Source organism: Prionailurus viverrinus, chromosome B4 (genome assembly GCF_022837055.1).
Source record: "Prionailurus viverrinus isolate Anna chromosome B4, UM_Priviv_1.0, whole genome shotgun sequence".
NCBI classification, from domain to species: Eukaryota; Metazoa; Chordata; class Mammalia; order Carnivora; family Felidae; genus Prionailurus; species Prionailurus viverrinus.
The window spans coordinates 52,470,917-52,493,915 of NC_062567.1; the positions used below are offsets into that span (position 1 = coordinate 52,470,917).

A 22,999-nucleotide genomic window follows, 5' to 3' on the forward strand; every position below is an offset into this window, starting at 1 on the left:
GAATAGAATAAGATATAAAATCTTAGGCCCCCACATGAAAATATCTTTAATGAGAATGCTTAAATACGGTAATAAAATAGAGCCTATTTAAAGGTTCCCCTGGAGATTCTCTTGCCCACTCAGGTATAAGAAGCTCACAGAATTGTTATGAGGGCAAGATGACACAATCCATATCAAGCACTCAGATAGTGACTAGCCTGTTAAAAGTACATATTAAATGTCGGTTCTTATTAATGTAGCAATGCTGATTTTGGTTTGGTGATGGTCGAAAGATCTCAGAGCTGGGTGTGGAGGTGGGAAGGGGGAAGGTATAGACCCACAGATTCCTAATAGTTAACTACTAGTTAACTATCTTCCCTAACCTAAGACTGAGAAAAAAAGACATGACCTGTGTCATTTTATAGACTTGAGTATTATTTTTGAGAACTCACTGACCTTCGGAGTGTTCACTAACCAACACTTGCAATAGTGTCTCCTCAACTCTTGAATTTAATCAAGACACCAGGAACTGAAAAGAAGCCAGCCAAGACACTAATAAAATAAGGACCCAGGAAATCAACATGTCTGCTTTACTATAATAGTGTTTCCAGGAGAAAAATGGTTCCTTCAGTCAAGTGGAGAGTACCTGTGGTAATTATTTTCTGCTGGTAGGGCACAAAATGCTAGTACTAAATAAAACGGGTAGGGTCTTTTCCAAGAGAAGATGAAGAATAGTGGCCTTGAAATTATGCTTTGATATTCTTGTGCCAAGAAAGACAAGTTTGCATGAGCCTGGGATCTGTCTTGCTATAGGAACTCTTTGCAGGCTTCTCTGAAGCTCTTAGGGAAAGAGCAATGTCCTGATCTGTTGCTAAGCTTTCACGTCACAATGTTTTGAAAAATCAGTGACTCATATGGTGCTTGGAAAGGGAAATCTGACATTTTCCAGAACTCTCAGTAGGGTGACTCCTTATTGCCACCTTTCATAAATGCCAGTTGCAGAAGGGATTATAGAAGTTGGAAGTTTTAAAATGATATTTAGACTCCACGATTATTTGACATGATTTTTTTCCCTGCTACTAAATGATCTGGATTTTCCTTTAGGTAAAAATTATCTGTGCCAGAAAAGCTTTCACAAAGTCATTTTTCTAAACAGGTTCATATCAGAATTAAATAGTTGGTATTTGTTACTAATTTAAAATGCCAAGTTACCTAATTTATTGTTAGAATAAATGGGGTAAGGGGTGCCTGGGTCAGTCGGTTAAGTGTCTGGCTCTTGGTTTCAGCTCAGGTCATGATCTCATGGTTTGTGGGTTTGAACCCCGCATCTGGCTCTGTGCTGACAGCACAGACCCTGCTTGAGATTCTCTGTCTCTCCCTCTCTTTCTGCCCCTCCTATGTTAGCTTTGTCTGTCTCTCTTTCAAAATGAATAAGTAAGCTTAAAAAAATAAAAATAAAATAAATGGGTAATGATATAATCTTTCTGTAAACCTACAGAAATTTATTATGCAGTTGGGTAAATCTTTTTTTTTAATAAATTTTTAATGTTTATTTTTGAGAGAGAGAGCATGAGGAAGGGAGGGGAAGAGAGAGAGAGGGGGAGAGAGAGAATCCCAAGCAGGCCCTGCACTGTCAGTGCAGAGCCTGATGTGAGGCTTGAACCCATGAACCGTGAGAACGTGACCCCAGTTGAAATCAAGAGTCAGATGCTTAACTGAGCCACCAAGGCGCCTCTGGGTCAATCTTTTTTTTAAAAAAGTGAAGAACTGGGGAAGATGCATGAAATATACTGTAACCTTTTGTTTAAGTTCACATAGTTTTAGAGTCAGAAAGATGTGGGATCAGTTGTCAGTTTTGCCTCTTCCTTAGTTGGTGGCTTTGAGCAACATACTCTATCACTCTGAGCCTCATTTCCTCTTCTGTAAAATGGAGACACTAACGTCTGCCCCTCAGAGTTGTAGAGCTGAAACTAGGTGAGGATGTAAGGGATTTAGCACACACCAATATACTTAAAATGTAATGTGTTCTAAAAAAATCATAACTTTGAGACAGCTTCCTTAATTAGTATTTAATTAACTTATCACTATAACTATTTTAATATTTTCTTAACCTGCATTTGTTAATATTTTTGGATCAATAGTGGGTAATAATGGTGGTAACAGGCACAGTCTTCTCCTTAGTGATTTTGAGACAATGCTTCCAGAATATGTAATTTACATAGTTATCATTTCAAGGTAGATAGATGTTCTTTCTACTTTTCTAGGTTTTTAAAAATTAATAATGGCTGGTGAATTACATAAAATGCCTTTTTAGCAAATGTCAAAGTTATTTTTTTTTTTGTTTCTTCCTTGGCCAATTAACTTGGCAAATTAAGTCACTAGATTAAAAAATGTTGAATTATTTTTACATTCCTGAGATAAACTGCACGTGGTCATGGTGAATTATTATTTTAATATAATGCTGAATTGCATATACTTATTTAGGATTTTTGCATAAATATTTATAAGTGAGACTGGTCTGTATTATTCTCTTTGTGTTCTCTCTGCCTGGTTTTGGATGAATGTTATGAGCCTTTGTAAAATTAACTGATGCATTTTCCTTCTCTCTGGATCAGAATAGTTTAAATAGAATAGGGATTAGTTCCTCCTTGAAAGTGCAATAATTTTGAAATCATCTGAGTCTGATTTTTTTAGGAATAGTTCTTGGCTCTTTAAATTCTCTTCATTCTTTGTTTGTTTGTTTGTTTCCCCTCTGAGACACCTGTTTCAGAACTTCTAATACGTTCTCCATATTTTCTTATTATGCTTCATATTTTTTATCTGCTTGTTCTGTGCTGCATGCTGGGTACCTTCTAGATCTGTGTCCAATGGAAAAAAAGTCCCTCATCATCTAAGCTTAATTACTATTTAATTTGTCCATTGAGTTTTTAATTTAACTCCATTTCATTAAAAAATTTATTTAATGTTTATTCATTTTTGAGAGACAGAAAGAGAGCGTGAGCAGGGGAGGGGCAGAGAGACAGGGACACACAGAATCCGAAGCAGGCTCCAGGCTCTAAGCTGTCAGCACAGAGCCCAGCGTGGGGCTCAAACTCATGAACTGTGAGATCATGACCTGAGCCAAAGTCAGACACTTAACCGACTGAGCCACCCAGGCACCCTGAGTTTTTAATTTTAATGGCTCTTTTTTCTTTGCTAGTTCTATTTGGCTATTCTAAATTAATCTACTTTCTCTCACCTTTTAAAAACCTGTGCATACCACCATTTAACCACTGCATGGATCACAGATCAAGACATAAAATATACCTATCACTCTAGAAGATGTCCTGCTGCTCCTTTCCAGACTGTCATTGCTCCCTACCAGAGCTAGCACTATTATGACTTATTTCATCATTAGTTTGTTTTGTTTGCTGTTGAGCTTTGTATATGTGGACTCATAGAGTAGGTACTCTTCAGTACTTGCCTTCCTTTACTTAATTTTGTGTGAGATTTGGCTGTGTTGTTTTATGTGTATTTCAAAGTGCTACTAAACCACCATTTATTTACCCATAAATAATTTTTTTGTTTTTTTTTTTTTGTTTGTTTTGGGTTTTGGGTTTTTTTGACTATTATGAATAAAGTTGCTATGAACGTTTCTGTACAAGTCTTTTTGTAGACATAAGCACTCATTTCTCTTGGATATATGCCCAGGAGTGGAACTGTAAGTCCTGGTATAGGCACATATTTAGCCTTAGTAGAAAAAGCCCATTTTCCATTCAAGTTGTGCCATTTATACTTCCTTAAGCAGTGTAGGAAAGTTGTAACTTCACCAACACCTGCTACAGTTTGTAGTTTTAGTCTTTTTATTGCTAGTCTTTGTAGTTTTAGCTGTCTTTATTTGCATTCCTGATGAAGAATGATGATGAGTACATTTTCACATCCTCATTGGCAAACATGCATATTTTTAAATCTCTTATAGATTGTTTTAATATTTTTAGTTCTTAGGGCCCCTGGGTGGCTCAGTTAGTTAAGCATCTGACTCTTGATTTCGGCTCAGGTCATGATCTCACGGTTTGTTGGTTGAAGCCCTGCATCAGACTCTGCACTGAAGGTGTGAAGCCTGCTTGGGATTCTCTCTGCTCTTCCCCTGCTTGTGCTCTCTCTCGAAAGAAATAAATTAAAAAAAATAGTTTAAAAAGTATTTCTAGTTCTTGTGCTAATATTTCTATTTGTTGTGTCTCTTGCTTCTACTCATGGTGGTTCATTTTCTCATGTGGTTTTAATTTTGAGTGTGAATTAATTTTATTGTTTGTTTTTCATTTCCAGGAGATCTAGGTTATACCCCAACAGACTGATTTTGCATTTGCTCTTTCCAGAACCCCATGGCTATCAATATTCTAGAGCCATTTTTATATAATATCTCAGCTTGACTATATCATCTCACCATTGTAAAGTTGGAAGCATATCAATTTTTTAAGAGGGAAAAAGCTTATTTTGTGACTTAAAAAATAATCCCAAATCATACTATTAAGATATGGTATATGTAGTGGATTCTCAAGACTAATATCATATCAGAATGTGCTTTTCAAATCATAAAATCCTTTTACCACCATTTAATCAGAGATTCACAAAAACTTGATGAAGCCGACAGAGCAGTTATCATGCCTTTTTGTGTTTTTTTTGTTTTTGTTTTTGTTTTGTTTTGTTTTGTTTTGTTTGTGAATGAATACTTGGAAACTCAGGCTTAAAATGATTAATCCAAGGCCACATCCAATATGTGATAGACCCAAGACTAGAACTCAGGTTTTCTAATTCCCGATCCAATTCTTTTCAATATATTCTCCATAGGCTAACATATTATTCTTTATTATATATCATAGATCATATAAATCATTTATTTCCAAGAGAAGTTCATAGGTTCGCTAAATGAATCCTCAGTCTAGTATAGTGCATGGCCAGGAATGTGGGCCTTGAGGTCAGATTGCCTGAATCTCTGTTCCACTAAACCTTGGGCAAATTAGCCAATCTGAACCTCAATTATAAAATAGTGATAATGTTTACCTTGTAGAATTGTTGTCAAGATTAAATGAGATGATACTAAAAGGCTCACGTCATATCTGCTCAACCTGTTCATTGTAATTATCCTTTCATCAAATTTTTAATGAAATGGTTTATGTGATACGCATTCTACTGATACCCTAATTGATTTTACATTGCTCTTTTCTTCTTTCCCCCAGGGATTTTGCTTCTCTCGTGTTGTTTGATACAAGATGGTACTAGACATTACAGAGATATGATGTTTAAATCATAAGTCATTATGTCATCTCTCTGCTTTATTGGCACACATAGCTAAGCTTTATTAAAATATTCTTTAAGCCAAGAATTTCTCATGAAATATTAGGCTTGCTAATTTTTTCCCTACGTTTCTGGCCAAAAGCCTAGATGCCTTGTGTTTCCAATATAATATTTTACTGAATTTAATATATGCTAGAAGTCCAGTGAAGTGGGAACAAAGAAAAGGAGCTCCTATTTTCAGGTGAAATCTTGTCCCAAGTCATAGTCTTTTGCTACCTCTCTTTTCCAGTTTGCCAATGACACAGCAAATTCAGTGCCTGGGCCAAGTGCTTGGCATTTGTAAGTGTCTGAGAGTGACAGGTCACTGGGAGGACTTGGTGCCTCTATCTGAAGTATGCTAGTAATTGTCCTATGTGTTGAGGATCCTAAAATGGATGAGAGAGTGCAATTCTAGGTGGGTGTTACTGCTTGTTTTGAATGGGTGGTTGTGAGAAAGCGTCTCACAGGCTGTGAGCTATGCAGTCATTCCCACAGGGAAATAAAACTTGGGCTTAAAAAGTCAATGTTTGGAGGTGATTACTTATGGCAGGAGATTTTGTTTTGTTTTCTTGGTTAAAAGAAAATTACATTCTTTTTTGGACTTTCCCTCTCTCTCTGGAGCAAAGGTAGGGTGTGGGACCATGTAAAGAATGTCCAAAGGGTTTAGTCAACCAGCTCACTCTGCTGCTCATGTGATAGAAGAATGGGTCTCCCTCCCTTCAGTTTTTTCTTTTATTCCAAAGGAAAATAATCAGTAGCCAGCTTGGTATCATCACTCTTTTTCTGAAACTACTGGTTGTTATTTTGGTTTGTATTCTTGCTTTCATGTCACTCTCCAGACTGTGTTAAATTTTCTCAGCATATTACTTCCAATTGGCATATACTGCCTGGCCACAAGCTTTTTAGGTCAGAGGTCAATCCCTGACCCAAAGTGAAGTAGTACAAAGTGGGATGGTCATGTGTAAGATAGAAAGATGAGCTGGACAAAGGATATTCCTTGCTTGATACTTTGAAACTGACAATCTGAGAAGTGGAGATAGTTGTGGGCCCCGGTGCTAGAAGCCTTCATATAAGATAGGAGTGGTTGGTAAAGGCTACATGCAAAGTGAGAAAGACATGGACAGAAGGATAGAATGCACAGAAGGGTAGAAGGAAGCTGAGAAGCTTGAGACAGAGAGATGAAATTAAGGGAGTGGACTGTCTTTAGACAGGCCATTAGACCTGGCCTAGTCATCACTTCTGAGATCTGACAATTCTGCTTTCCTTAGATTCCAATGCAGAAGTGTGTTTTCAACACATCCCTGTCTCCCACTCCCATCCCCAGGTGCTTGAAGTGCCATCTCTGGAGATATATCAGTGATTTGGGGGTGATACACTTAAAATTTAACCTCAGATCCTTACCTGTAAAATAAGTAAAATAAAGATAGTTATTTCAGAAGATTTTATACTATTTTTAGGGGAACCCTGGTTAAGCATCTAACTTCAGCTCAGGTCATGATCTCACAGTTTGTGGGTTCCAGCCCTTCACTGGGCTCTGTGCTGACACCTAGGAGCCTGGGGCCTGCTTCAGATTCTGGGTCTCCCTCTCTCTCTGGCCCTCCCCTGCTCAATCTCTGTCTCTGTCTCTTTGTCTGTCTTTCTCAAAAATAAACATTAAAAATTTTAAAAAAAGATTTTATACTATTTTAATATACAGTAAAGCTTTGTGTTACCCTGAAAAATAATCTCCTTGAATCATACTTTTTTTACTCAAAGGTGAACACATAGCAGATATTCATAACAGTATTACTCAAGATGAAGAACCAAAGTTTGTTTTCATATAGCATCCCTTAATAAGGAGATAGCCACCTTTCTTTCATAGATGCCCTGCTCAGTTCATTACCCTTATGACAACCATTATCATCTCTTTGTTGAACTAAAAAAAGCCCACTCAACATAACCCAACAATATGTTGCCATTGTTATTTTTTTAAATTATAGAAAAAAAGTTGAATTTCATATCACTGGAAACACATTTTATGATCTATCCATAAGTGAAATGTCCTCCTAAGGTGGCCTTAGGGCTAGAAGATACACTTATAGATTATTGTGATTATAAGAATTTCTCTTTATGCTAGCCATTGTATGCTTATCTATGCATTTGCATTAATATGTGATGCAAAGGTTAACTCAACTTTATTCTTCTTTAGGACAGCAAGATAAAATGTGAACATATATGTGCATGTGGAGGGTGGCATGCACACGTACTGAGGAGTTGGAGGATAGGATATAACCTTTGAAAGAGGGTTAACAGTACACCTTAAGAATTTAAACAGTTGAGAATTCTATTTATGTCTACATTCAGACTTGATAAACATTTTGGGTGTCTGAAAGATTAATTTTTTTTAATTGCTCCTTAAACTAGTGTTGGAACAAAGCCCCAATTACTATGGGTCAAAGAGCAAATACCTAGATATGGAAGAGCTGGTCTAAATCCACTTGACTCTGATAATATTAAAGGTCAATAGTCTTTCACTTAACAATAACTGATAATGTGTATAAATAGTGCATAATGTGGCTCTAAGAGAAAAATGGGAATGGAATGGCATTAAGTAGCGTTGTACTATTGCTGCATATAAACACATTACTTATTTTATGCAATGGGCAGATTAGGTAGGTGATAAAAAAAAATGATCGGAAAATAAAGCTCTTTGTCATTAGTGTGTAGTGTATAATTGGACATGATCTGTGATGGTTGGTGGCACGAAGTTCACAGAGAGCATTCTTCTTAGAGTCAGCTAACTTATTTAGCCAGGTATGACTCCTTTGACTTTTTGTCAATTTAGGAAAAGGGCACTGGTGACCATGGGGAAATTTGCTACTGCCTGTAGAAAAAGAAATAATTTAAATCCTATGTAGTAGATATATAGAATGAATATATCAACATTTATGTATCAGTGATGATGACAAACACCTGTATAAAAAAATGTGAAGATGGAAAGGTGAATAATCATCGCAGATAACTCACCTTCATTCCACAGTGTGAGGTATCGATAGTGAAACTTACCCAAATCCCTCACATTTATGGACTGTGAACATTTGGAAATATGATTCAAAATTCATCAGAATAACATACAAATGATTCAACACCTAACTCAGATGTGGGCAGGGGAAGCTTTGTATTTTTGTGAAGACATTTTCCCCTTAGATTCCATATTGCTGATTAAACCACAAAACAAAAGAAAATACATTCAGAACCCATCTTCTTGGGTAACATTCAGTTCATTTAACTATATGTTTCAATGATGGAACTAAGGGGTTCGCTCAATGACACTGAGAGGCTTGTTTTAGACATCTGGAGTAAGGTAATGTCAGGAAAGAGAGGAAACATGTGAAAATCACCTTCACTATTCTCTGACTTCACATTATGCATAACAAAAGGAAACTACAGTGATGAGTGAGGTGGGTCAGTGATTCCCAAACTTGCCTAGTTATGAATCTCATCTGGAGACACTTGCCAGAATAGAAGCCCTTTCACTGAAAAGTTGACCCAAGTGATCCTTACTAGTGCTTGAGAAAAACCATTGTGAATGATGTGTAATTACTAAAGAAGAAATCAAACTTAAGTTACAGGATCCATCCTCTTGACTACTGTTTCTTATGCTAAAATGCTAAGGTTAGAAGATTGCCTTTAACTTTAGATAAATCAATAGGGATTTATCATAGTACTATAAATCACAGAACTCCAAAGAATGTAGTACGAAATAAGTGATAAAAGATACATTGGAAGACAGCTATAAAAATTGATCAATAAACCTTAGGGAAAAGTCCAGACATCTAGCCATTTCATTAGAGATGTCATAAAATTTATCCATATAGCTGTTTCACTTAATGGAAACTTCCACATAGGACCTATATATAAAACTAATGAAGTGCATGATTGTGGCAAATGTGAAACAAAATTGTCAAAGCAGGGTATTATCTCAGCAATTGGTGTTAATTTACATCTATTGATCACCTTGGTTGATACCCAAAATACTATAAGTGAACGAATAATAACCCTATTTAATCAAGCAAAGAAAAAGAGTAATTTATGATATAATACCAAGTCAGTATAATTTCACAGTAGAATAAACATAACCCAGAAGGTGAAGGGAATAATCCATAATACTAGGCACATGGCTAGTGGTAAGATAATCAGTGGATCAATAATCTATACTTATTAGGGCCTACTGCAAGCTAGACACCATTAAATGCAAAGGGCAGAAAGACAAAACAGACATGGTCCCAGATCTCAAATATCAGTTACTTGAACTCAAATACCAGTCTTCTGGTATCTAATCTAGAGCTAAGTTGACTTTTAAATGGATGATGAGTAGTAGCATAAAAATAGAGGATGCACAATCCTTTAAGAGAAATTTTTTTTTTATCTCTCAGTGATATTAGTTACCTTGTTAGTTTTCACATAAATTTTTATGCATTAATTGATTTTATCAAATATTAAGGAATTAAAATTTATAAAATTAAGTTTGGTTAATTAAATGTAAAATTTGTGAGTGTAAAATTTGATTTGGTTAAGTCTCATCTTTTATAGATATGCACCTATTTAGTAAAGAATTATTTCAAGATGAGTCATTTCTATATTCAATAGATCAAACATGTGATATAATAAATGATTAAACAGTTAAAAAAAATCATCCCTGACTTTATTCAGTCAGTTTAGTTTTGTAAACAAACACTCAACTTAAGTGACTAAAAGTTATGAGGGAACCAGTGACCACTCGGGTGTTAGAATGATAAACGTGATTCTAGGTTTAGTGTAATTAGCTGCGGATCTGTTGACATTGCTGGTTCAGAAGTATAACTTACAAATATTGTGAGGAATCACTCTTATGGGTAAGTCCCCATTTCTCTGTGAGAATGAGCTATAAGTTGATAACAAGCGTCATGTAAATGCAGCCTTGTAAAACATTCCCATGCCAGAAATACTTGGAGGAGATTGGTAGAAATTTTAGAAAATATTTTCAAGATTGATTTACTAGCTATTGATTCCATTTTGTTTAGCTTTTGGGGAACAGTAAGAGGATTTTTCTCCCAATGAAGTTCTTTATATGCAACAAAGAGTGACAATTCAAGCAAAATAACATAGGACATTGTGTCCGTCCTCGTGGAACTTACTAGGTAAACATCAGGACTCTATATTCAGGTAAAGGCCCAGTCATATATTTTGGATAAATAAGTATTACATATTTCCCAAGAGTGAGTACATAATATAATAAATGGAACACAAGAACTATACGGAGGAAGCATAAATTCTCTTTTTCCATCAGTCATAATTCTTCAAAATCTAACAATGCATATGGATCTTCATATGAAAATCAATGGTATTTATACAAGGTGGGCACAGAATTATAGTAGAATGCTTTGGCTGCTAGCATGACAAGTGCAGATAAATTTGGTATTTTAAAATTTGTTAATTTATATTTAAGCAAAACAGCATTAATATTCCATACATTTTTGATGCACTCCTAACACACATAGTAACATTAAAATAACATTTTGATTCCTTTTTACATGTATGTTAAAATTAGAGCAAAATGGATACATGTGTGACACCACTGTGCATAAAAAGAGGTATACTCTTCCATCTTGAAATAGACACTTGTTATATATATACTTATATAGGCAAATATAAATTTGAATCTTGAATAATGTGGAATTTTAGGGCTCAAAATCATAAACACATCTAATGATGAGTTAAATCACAGAGAGCATTAGCTGGCCTGCCACTGAAGGATTGAATCTATTTATTCTTTGAACTTTAGTCTGGAAAAAACACATTATGCCTGATACCTTAAGAACTCTCTCCTTACTAGACAGGGAAAAACAGAAGCTTGAGTATACGTTTTCAAATATCCAAACTCTTTTTATGATCTTTCCAGTTAAGGCTTTGGCTTTACAAAGCTACTATAAATGTGGTGACTTCTTGGTAACAGAAAACAATTTAGATGAGGGGAAAAAAAACTGGTCAAGGAAGCATCAGTATTACTAATATTAATGAACACAGAACATTCACATTCAGTAGATAATGAATTTGAGTGTTTTATTTTCTCACTGATTAGAAAACCTGTCCTTTTAATCCTCTTCCAATAAAAACTGGAGACACTAACAAAAAGGAAAAGATATTCTTACAAATAAGAGTACAACAATACTGAATACTCATGACAACCTCTATACCTGAGAGCTATTTAACAGACTTAAAATTATGAGAAAATATAGCTGTTGACTTACCACTTAAAGTAGCTTACATGTTTTAATGCAACCTGCTATTCTTAAAGGTAAAGTGGCTTAATCATTAGAAAAACATCAGTAATGAACCTATTTAAGCAGTAGAGTCTAGGAAAGAAAAACAAAAAGGAAGTATCCATATAGGAAATACAGTAAAGTGTCATAGGTAAAGTGACATTGTTACTAAGTACAAAGTCCCACAACACAACAAATAAGCTTTACGAAAGAGTAAAAATTTAAGAAGCCACTTTATGAAGGTCAAGGTGATGATCCATTAAGTAGGTTATGACTGCATTATTTTAAATCCATGTATTGTTTCAAGACATCCCTTCACATGTCTGCACGGACAAAAGAAGCAAAAACTCCATCTTCTCTAGCCAAGAGGCTTTCTGGAGTGTCATATTCTAAAATATTTCCTCGCTTCATCACAATAACTAGGTCTGCCGTCAGAATAGTGTGAACCCGATGCTGTGAGTGAAAAAAAAAACAACATGTATTTGTTACAGATTTCTAGGTACAGGCAAAGCTATGGAATATGCATATTTCATCGATTATTCAGGGACAATTCTTTATCTCGGGGCACTAGGAGGTGCACAAAACAGCCTCTTTTTCTTATTTAACATATCATTATTTACATACTTTTAAATGCTGGCCAGTGTAACTGGGTTTGGGATGGGTTGTATTAAATTGAGTGTAGCTAATATAGTAGTTTCAGTACTGTCATGGATGTGTAAGGAGGCTAATTTTGTTTGTCAAATAATTAAATGATAAGAAGAACCATCATGGACCAGTTGGATTATCATTTAGTCTAGACTAAAACGATCTCTTGTGTGGAGCCAACTAATTTGTGGGCTAACACACATCTGAAGAACCTTGGAAGGTGGTTCAATTCTGGGAACACAATATGAGGAAATCCATTCTGGCATGCAGTATTAGAATGAATTATCCGGGACTTTAGACACGCCATGCTTTAGTCTTTAGACATCACTGCCACACACTTGTTCTCTCTTTCCACCTAGTACCCTTTGGAGAGAAGCTTTGGGATTAGTAACTAATAATAATAAAAACTATCACTTACTGAGCATATGCTATACATTAAGTGCTCCACACACATACTTGTTAATCATCAAAACATTCCTCAAATGTGGGTGTTATCTCTTTCTGCTTTGTTTGCAAGACAACTGTGGCTCACAGAGATAAAGCAAAATCAGGAGATCACATAGATAATAAGTAGCAGAACCAGGATTAAAACCAGACTTATTAACTTCAAAGCATGAGATATTTCCACCCTGCTATCAAACTGTTTTGTAGGGAGTATCTGGTACCTTAGAGGATTGTTCGCCTACCATTATTAGTGTTATGGTTAAGAGCATGGACTTTGAGGTTAGACTGGACTTGTATTTTGGTTTCATCATGTTTGGTTGTGCGATCCTGATCAACAAACTAAATTTTTGTATGTCTCAAGTTCCACATCTGTAAAATGATGGTAATAATATAGTACCTGCCTCACAGAATGGTGGTGAGGATCAAATGAGATTATCCATGTAAAAAAAAAAATCAGCACCTTGTCTGACACATACAAGCAAATACTAAATGTCAGACACTATTATTTTTTTTTATTTTTAAAATTTACAAGGGAGAAGTCTGTGCTGTGGGCTTTTCACTTCTCTTGGTAAGATAAGTGCTGAGAAATAGAAATATAATGTGAACCACAAATGTGAGACACATGTAATTTTAAATTTCTTAAAAGCCACATTTTAAACCATAAGTACACAGGTGAGATCTATTTGAAGTTACATTAAATCCAGTTGATTTTTTTTAAGTAAGCTCTACACCCAGTGTGGGGCTTGAACTCATAACCTTGACATCAAGAGTTGCATGCTCTACAGATTGAGCCAGCAAGGCATCCCATGAAATCCATTCTAATGATATATTTTAGCCAATATATTTAAAACATTTCAATGTATAATCAATTTAAAAATTATTAATGATATCTTTTACATTTTTCTATAAGTATTAAGTTCTTGAAATCCTGTGTGTTTCACACTTACAGTATCTCTTAATTTGGACCACTCACATTTTGAATGTTCAATAGCCACGTATGGTTGAGGGCTACCATACTGGATGTGGACTATGCAGGTCAAAACATCAGAATGCTGATGGGAGTGACGGACCCAGAAAAACCATCTGTTTATCTGATACACAATTTTCCAAAATTCCTTCTCCTTACAACCCAGCATCCAACCTAAAACCATCCCCGGGACAAAGGCCTATCTTCTTCCCTGGGCCATGTAGATGGGGTAGTTTCAATGCTTATGCTCTCAGAAAAGCAAAGAGACATAGGTGGACAGCTAAAGGTGAAAAGAAAGACATATACAGAGTATAATAAAGATGCCAGCTTAGAACATATACCAGTATTTCACATATCCATAATAAACCTATCATTTACTGACTAGTAATGAATGATATAGGGGCACCTGGGTGGTTTAGTCTGTTAGCGTCTGACTTCAGCTCAGGTCATGATCTCGCAGTTTGTGCGTTTGAGCCACGTGTCTGGCTCTGTGCTGACAGCTGGGAGCCTGGAGCCTGCTTCAGATTCTGTGTCACCTCTGCTCTCTGCCCCTCCCCTGCTCATGCTCTGTTTCTCTCTGTCTCTCAATAATAAATAAATGTTGAATGATATATATTTAGGAATTACCAAAATTTGTAGGATACTGCTTATTTATTTTTGAGAGAAGATCAGAATCACTTGTATACCCATGCATTTAGGAAAAAAAAAAACAACTTAAGGTTAATGAATTGTTTAATATCTGCTGTGTATTTTCCCTCCAAAAAAGATTATTCTTCAATCATCATATCATAGATGCTAAAAAAGGAATTTGGCCTTTAAATCCATAAATAGAATATTATAAACATTGCCCTGTTTTACTAAAATAACATTTACTTAAAAAATAAAAATAAAAACATGGAAAAATCTTGGCCAATGAAATATGTATGTGGTGTCTATTCAATTAATCAAAAATATTTTTTGCTTGAGAAACTGTGGTGTCAATTATAATAGCATTGATACAATTTTTGAAATGCTCTAGAGAAATTAATTAAGAGTGAAGAATAAATCACTTTCATAAATAAATGCCATGCACTATTTTCGTGCATGAAGGCTTACTTTCAGAACCCAAAGACATTTGTCATTTGAAGTTCTTTCACTATTTTCAGTTGCAGTCAACAAAATTAACAGAACAGCTTTTAGCAGGGAAGAAAGAATAGTAACTGTTAACATAGCTGAGAATCATTCTACAAGGGTTCTGTCACAAGTTGGTGGTTTTCTCTTTCTGTTAAGAGCCTGTTAAGAGAAGTTGGTCCCACAGTAATTCATCCTACCCATGGCTTTCTGTGTTCAAATGGGGAGGTATCCTAGTGACTACATTAGTGGTCTTGAAATGAAGAATGGGTGAAAGATACAGAAGTCTATGAAAAGTATTCAGTGAATGTAGGCAGATAAGAAAGAGAACATAATTTTTTGGTTAAAAATAGAAATTTTGCTATGGGGTGCCTGGATGGCTAGTAGGTTGAGTGTCCGACTTTGACTCAGATCATGATATCGTGCTTTGTGAGTTCCAGCCCCATGTTGGGCTCTGTGCTGACAGCTCAGAGCCTGGAGCCTGCTTCGGATTCTGTCTCCCTCTCCCTCTGCCCCACCCCCGCTCACACTTTATCTCTCTCTCTCTCTCTCTCTCTCAAAAATAAATAAAGATTAAAAACAAATTTAAAGACATACAAATTATGCTCAAGTAATCTAGGTGTGAACTAAATGGGGCTACTCAGCAATACCATGCTTCATGCAGAAGACAGAAAACTAGTCTTTTGAGTAGGCAAGGGTCTGCTTCTCCCACCCCTTTACCTGCTCATTTAGGGGCAACAGGAAGTTCTTTCTCCCCCCAAATATCTCCCTACCTTCTCCAGGGAGAAAATTCTTGAAAATATTAGAGAACTGTTTTTCAAGTTAGCTAATTCTCTCACCCATTAAATCCTTCACACTCCAGTGTGAATGACTTAATCAGGTAACTCTCCTCCAGGACAGAGTTCATTGGGAAAGTGAGAAAAAAGTGGCCTTTTCTTTACCTAGGCCCAGTGTATAAAAGGTGGGCCCTGATGGGAGTCATTTCCTACCACTTTAAGAAAAGCTGCACTTCAAAAGGTTCTCTTTCCCCATGTATCAGTCACAAAAATGGAAGCATACAAGCACTTCATACATAGCTACCAGTACTCAACGGTTAAACATAAATAATTCTGTAAATTAAATAATGCAATCTTCAGGGCACATAAGGAACATGTACAGTGTTTTTAAGGACACTTACAATATATCCTCAAAGAATAGTGAAATTGGTCCATAGGACAGAGGTAAATCTGATTCTCGGGTTTTTGTAAATACTACCTCCTGCATATATACGTACTTAAAATTATGCATGTGCTTCATTAAGTATTGAACATAACTGAAGCAGCAGGTTGAGCTGATTTGCATGAGAATACCCCAAAGGCATTTCCTTCACCATATCCCCATCCCCTTTAATCCCTGCATTAGTCCTGCCTGACTGAGGGGATGCCACTAGATAACTACCAGAGAATGGGCTAGTTGGCAGAGGAGCTGATGACGGTCTACTTGTTGGTCATCACCAAAGTGGAAAAGAGGCCATTCTTGTGGGCGAGCAAGTTTGGAACGTTATCACACTCCACTAAAATACCCTCAGAGAAGACTAAAACAAGACCTGCATCCAAAATAGAAGAGACACGGTGCTGGAGAGAAAAGAGAAATGGAAAGACAAGAGTCAGCAAGACGGAAAATGTCCAGGTGATTCATTTAAAAAAGTTATTGTTAAACATTAAGCCTAAATGCGAGCAAGAAACCATCCATCTGCAGACAGGAAGAAGAAAACCATGGCCTACATTAAGTAAGCTATGACAAATACAAAGATGTGAGCAATCCTTCAATTTGGTGCTCAGAGAAAGTATCTGCCTCAGCTGTATCTCATTGCTTTCTTTCTTGTTTAAACAGTTAAATGAATAGAAACATAGAAATTAAGTGTAAGTAGTAGCAGAATTGGTAGTCATTTTGAAGAATTTTGCTTCTGAAACTGCTCATCAGATGATTAGATTATCAAAAAGAGAATTACCCCATGTGAATTACCATCTGTGTCTGGTGAAAAAACACAGGCATTCCTGCTGGAATCCTTAAATTTAGGATATCACATCATTAGGGGAGGTAGGCAGAGGAGACAGTTTGGGGAAAAACAATATAAAGACTTTTAGAGCATAGCTGTGTGTATGTGTGTGTGTGTTTCACACATACAGAAGCATTGGCAGAGAAATATATCATTCAACGTACGTATACTTGAATTGCCCAAAAGTTAAGATTATTGAATCTTGGAACAAAACCCAAAGAGGAATAAATAACCCTGTCTCCAATACTTACAGCTATTGTAACAACAGTGCGGTCTGCAAAAGCCGTCATTACCACTTTCTGCAAAATGTTTTCCTGTCAAAAAATAAATAAATTAAGTCTGAATTTTCTCTGGACTTCTTTTTCTTGCCATACTATTCCTCCCTAAGACCAAAGACCCCCAGGCTTCTGAGAATTCCCGGCTCTTGTCTTCTGAGGAAGGTATGACGGGGGCAGTGCCAGCAGCAAGCTTATGCTGGGTTCTGTATGTGTCTTCAAAAGGCCAATAAAACTCAGTGATCAACCCAGAATGACTGATAGACTTGTTACCCAGGGAACTGGAAGGGGAAAATGAAATTAAATGGGCATGGAAATGCTCACTTGAGTTATACCAAACAGTATGTATTCAAAACTAATAAAACCCTAAAATGGTGTTAATCTTTGGGTTAGAAAAGGGAAAAAGTAAAAATACATGCCCCAATTCAGATTTTGACCCATAAAAGAAGAACCATCTAGGCAAAAACCATTTTTATCCTTACCACAAACTGTTACCATTATACCCTGAAAGATGTTTTGGGTAATGATTCTCTCTCTCCTAGGGGAAAACTTGATTCCTAAGTCTTCTTAAGTTTATTTATTTATTTTGAGAGAGGGAGAGAGCGAGCGATCAGGAAAGGGCAGAGAAAGAATCCCAAGCAGGCTCCATGCTGTCAGTGCAGAGCCTCATGAGGCTCGATCCCACAAATCATGAGATCATGACCTGAGCCCAAATCAAGAGTCAGACACTTAACTGACTGAGCCACCCAGGCAACCTGATTCCTAAGACTCCTAAGTCTTAATATGAAGACTTCCTTCCAGTTAAGGTGGCCTATTGCCCATTAATTCATTCTCTCTTTCTCTCTCATCTCTTTTAAGGCTATATTATACTTATGATAATCCCCAATATTATAAATAATTAGTAATTAATACTAATTTTGATGTAGTTATGTTTATTTAGTGAATTGGCTTAATTAGAAACTATTTTATATGCTTCAAATTATGTTAACTTTGAGAAGGAGATACAACTTTCTGTAATTGGTTAGAATTACTAGAAAGAAATGATGTCAAATTAGCATCTCCATGTATAATTGACTCTTAATAATCTTGAAACTGTTTCATATGTCTGGATATTTTTTACCCAACCTAAAGTGTGCAGCAAGAGAATACCATACGTTTGTGGATGTTTTTTATTTTTGTCCTTTCTGATGCCAAACGTCTAATATCAAGTTAACTTGTAAAAGAACAACATTAATTGCTAGCTCATACAGTTTGTGGTTTAATGTGACATTTTCTCCACTCCATCACATTCTTCTAGACAGATCCTTCTTGGGTGTATTTAACAGTTTTAAATAATTTATTTCAAAAGCTAAAGTTTCTGGCTTGTTCCTGTGATCACACTGAGAAGACCACTGTCAGTTCTAGTGAATCCTTCTTCTTCAAATTGCTTTAGAAAATAATGATTGATTTTGTTTATCAATTTCTATTAAATAGAAATTTGCATACTTCATTTTACAACTTCCATGGCATAAGACTTGAACACTTGAGTACAGTACAGTACTGTCGTCAACTGAGCATTGGAATTTTACTGCTTTAAGAATTTATCAAAAACTGGGGTGTCTGGGTGGCTCAGGTGGTGAAGTGTCTGACTTCAGTTCAAGTCATGATCTCATGGTTTGTGAGTTTGAGCCCCACGTCGGTGTTGATAGCAGAGAGCCACTTCAGATCCTCTGTCCCCTTCTCTCTCTGCCCCTTCTCTGCTCTCTATTTCTCAAAAATAATTTTTTTAAAAAAAGAATTTATCAAAAAGTGATGGCAAGTTGATTTTATGTTTACTGGTAGTAGGAATTGCTTTAAAAGTGTCATGTCTCCTTTATCATAATTTTCAATGTGTTATCATCCGTTGATTAAAGAAATGAATGAGAAGATACTCAAAACAACAGTACTGAGGATTCTGAACCCAGTTGGGGAAAAATAAGTTGTAATTTTTACATGTGTCTCTCCAACTCTTCAATTTAAAAAGCATAGATAATGTACTCACTGTGGCCATGTCAATGGAAGCTGTTGCTTCATCCATGATGAGAATGCTGCTTTTGCGGACAAAGGCCCTGGCAAGGCAAAACAGCTGTCTCTGTCCAACGCTAAAGTTCTCCCCACCTTCAGTGACAACTGCATCTACATCAGAGAGAGAAGCAAGGATTTCACTAAAGAAATGCTACTAACATTTTCCTTGAGCAAAGTAGGGGAAAATAGTTATGTCCTACAAGAGCACGCTGGACCTCATTGTACTGCTGTGAAGATTTCATAGTGGGAGGGCAAAGAGGAATTTTACTTTGGGAAAATGAAGATGATCCTGGGCCATCCTATATTTGACAACAGATTGTAAATTACCTCCTTATACTAGGATATAAAATACATTCAGCATCTTGAAGACTGGAAGACCTTAGAGGTCATTTAATTATTGAACATAATTATCAAGGGGGATTATTTATTATAATTATTTGAGGCCCAGAGAAATGAAGTGGCTTGCCCGTAATCACATAGCTAATTTGTAGTAGAGTTTGATGAGAAACAGAACATTCTTGACTCTATTATCCATTCTTTTTTCATTATACCATCCCACTGGACTGTAAGGTCCATGTGGTTAAGGACTGGGTTTGTTTTTGTCCATCAGTGTGTCCATCTGACATAGTGGCTGAATAAAACATTGTATGGATAGATGAATGTTACATCCTCATTAACATTTTTGTTTGCTTTCATCCATATGTCATAAACTGTCCTACTATGAAGTTAAGATAAATTCTGTTTCCAAAACATCTCTTTTATTAGGTTTCAAACACTTCTTCTTAGGGTCCTGGAGGTAAATTTCTATTGATCATATTCTCATTGCATCAAATTTTTATAATTTTTCACGCTTGGGAGCTATGCCTTTATTCTCCAAATTTTAATTTACATAATAAATAAGGAGGGTGATGGAGGTGATGAATATTCTTCATCAGAGTTGGCCTGAACCAGATCTTTATCAAGCAGTTGATATAATCTTTATGGGGACAATGAGCATAAACAACACTCAATTACATTGTGTAAATACAATCCCCTGTTGCTTACACTGTACCATAACCCTTGAACATCATGCCCATGATTCAAAACAGGTGCATGCATCTTTCATGTGAGTGAAGAGGACTATAAAGTTTTCATTGCCTGTATTCCAACTACTAACGGTGTGAGTGTCTGTACCACGAGAAGGGTATATACGCATTATCAATTTCTCAAGTAGACTTATTGGGCTTACCATGAGAGACGTCAAAAATTATGATAGGAAAGTTCTTCCAGACCTCTGGAATTGCTCCCACGGTCTAACACTGGCAAGGTCAATAAAACTACCCTTAAAGACATGCTATCTCAATTTCTCTTTGTGGGATGCCTTCGCCTTGGAACCTAATTAAAATCATATTGTTTTTGAGTAGGTCCTCCTAACCAAATAAACTAATAATAAACATGGTTTTATTTTGGAGGCTGATTTTCTTTCTAGATGCCAACACAACACAACCAATATGGGAACTACATGTTATTTATTAAAATTAAAATTTATTAAAACAATTTTTATTAAAATTAAAATAAAATAAAATTTATTTATTATTCATTAAAATAGTTAAAATAATTTATTAAAATCTAATTTAATAAATGTTTGATTTATTAATATTTAATAATTAAATTAAATTAATATTTAATTTATTACTATTTAATTTAATCAACCAGCTCTGATCTTTCTGATTACTTTCTTAAATGAGTTCAGATTTTTTTAAATGTTTATTTATTCTTGAGACAGAGACAGAGCATGAACAGGGGAGGGACAGAGACAGAGGGAGAAACAGAATTTGAAATAGGCTCCAGGCTCTGAGCTGTCAGCACAGAGCCTGACGCGGCCCTTGAACCCACGAACTGTGAGATCGTGACCTGAGCTGAAGTCAGATGCTTAACCGACTGAGCCACCCAGGCACCCCATAAATGAGTTCAGATTTTAAGTCCAAAACAATAAATATTCATTTTTATGAGTTGAACACTGCATTGTACACTTTGTTGTTTTGGTTTGTTAATCACTTTCTTTCATTATTCAAGTTGTTGTTTTATTCTGTCATCATTTGCCAGAAGTTGTCTACCTTACTCTTGAGCTAAATTTATATCAGTGATTGTTTGAGTATGTGTTTTATCCCTTACACAGGTGGCTAAAACTGATACTGCAGCAAGGTCATAGAAAATGATGTCTTCACAAAATTACGTTACATAAATATAAGAAACAGTCCCTCCTGGGAACAAAGAAAATGGTTGCCAATGTGGAGAAACTGCCTGCTCCTAAATGGTACCTCCTACTTTGAACTTAGTAGCCTCTTCAATCCTTTTACTCATTTACTGAGGGTTAGAGGTCATGTAGATCATGTGAGTAGAATGATCACAAGGAAATATTCTGATTAAAATGACCTGTACCACTAAAGGTGAAAAGACTGAAGAGTTAAGTGTATTAAGAGGAATATTTTAGAGTGTTCACATAGAACGGAATTTGTTATAAGGTTCATCCTTTTGCATCCCATGCAAATCATTAGATTTTAAGTGTCCTAATGACCTTTTGGAAATTATTTTAAAAATAAGGGGATTTAATATGAATTATGTAATTCTAGCATAAAATATAGATAGAGATATATAGAATTAATTGCATATGTTAAAATAAATGTATTCTTTAGAAAATATACCTAGACCTCCTGGCAGGGATTTGACCATATTCTTCAGCTGAGCAATTTCTAGAGCTTCCCAGAGTCTGTCATCTGTGCATTTACACTCTGGATCTAAATTAAATCTGTAGGGGAAGAAATAAGTTATTTAGTCAATAAATAAAAATAAAGGAATTTTTACATATGCTTGCTTATTGCTATTCTTTCCTGAAAATGTAAATCCTGGGGTACCTGGGTGGCTCAGTTGGTTAAGCATCCAACTCTTGAAATCAGCTTAGGTCATGATCTCAGGGTCGTGAGATGGAGTCCCTTGTTGGCTCTGTGCTGGGCATGGAGCCTGCTTGGATAGAGGAGCCTGCATGGAGAGAGAAGATTCTCTCTCTCTCTCTCTTTCATTCTACCCCCGGCCCCCTGAACTCACACACGTGTGGTTTCTCTTTTTCTAAAAAAAAATGTTAAGTCCTGTTTGTTTTGGTTATTATTATATCCCTGGTACCTAGAACAGTGCTCAGGATAGAGCAGGCATTCAATTCATGTTTGATGAATAAATGAATGACCTCAATGTTATGAACAATGTTTTTTGATGATACAGTTAGTATATTTATATGTGAGACATGACATGGTAAAATTCATTATGTGGATTTATCCAGTTTCATATTATGTTTAATGTAACTTGAATAATGTCTAGTAAGGTGTTCCCACAGAACTGATGATTATATGGGAACATATAATGATATCTTAGATGAGCTGTGCTGCACCAACCACAATAGTAGTATTCATCATAAATATATTCAGAGATAGAAATCCACTATGGTATCACTAAATAACTTGATACATCCACAACTTTTATTTATTTTCTTAAAATTCTTTTTTTTGAGAGAGTGTGAGTGGGGGAGGGGCAGAGAGAGAGGGAGACACAGAATCTGAAGCACAAAGTTGGACTCTTAACCCACTGAGCCACCAAGGTACCCCTACACAACTTTTAATTAAAATGATTTTACAGCTGAATATTGAGCAACCTTACATACATTTTCTCTTCAAGACAAAAAGAAGTGGCAAATACTTCTTTGTAATTAAGGTAGAGGAGGGGAGCCAGAGAGAACAAAGGATGTATGGAATGAGAGACATGACCCGGCAGATAATGCCATGGTGGGCTTTGGAGTCAGACGAACATTATTTGGAATTGGAGTTCTACCACTTACTAAGTGTATAAACATGGACAAATTAGAGCTTCTCTGAGG

At 35.9% G+C, this 22,999-nt stretch overlaps 1 protein-coding gene across 2 annotated transcripts in view; it reads right to left on the bottom strand.

Annotated features, from left to right (window-relative positions):
- Positions 1 to 1,678: 1,678 nt before the first annotated feature.
- Positions 1,679 to 22,999, bottom strand: part of ABCC9 (ATP binding cassette subfamily C member 9) — a 143,917-nt gene continuing 122,596 nt past the window's right edge. Inside the window, exons 38-42 of one of the 2 annotated variants that reach the window (XR_007154077.1) lie at positions 21,780 to 21,883; positions 19,073 to 19,206; positions 17,029 to 17,091; positions 10,466 to 12,026; positions 1,679 to 1,689 (exon numbers count right to left, since the gene is read on the bottom strand). Coding sequence is in view for 1 of the 2 variants with exons in the window: in XM_047867417.1 (XP_047723373.1) it covers positions 11,889 to 12,026; positions 17,029 to 17,091; positions 19,073 to 19,206; positions 21,780 to 21,883 (439 nt within the window). In the remaining variant the exon portion in view is untranslated. Of the gene's footprint in view, positions 1,690 to 10,443; positions 12,027 to 17,028; positions 17,092 to 19,072; positions 19,207 to 21,779; positions 21,884 to 22,999 lie in introns of those variants that run through there. The other variant, XM_047867417.1, reaches the window with a different exon arrangement.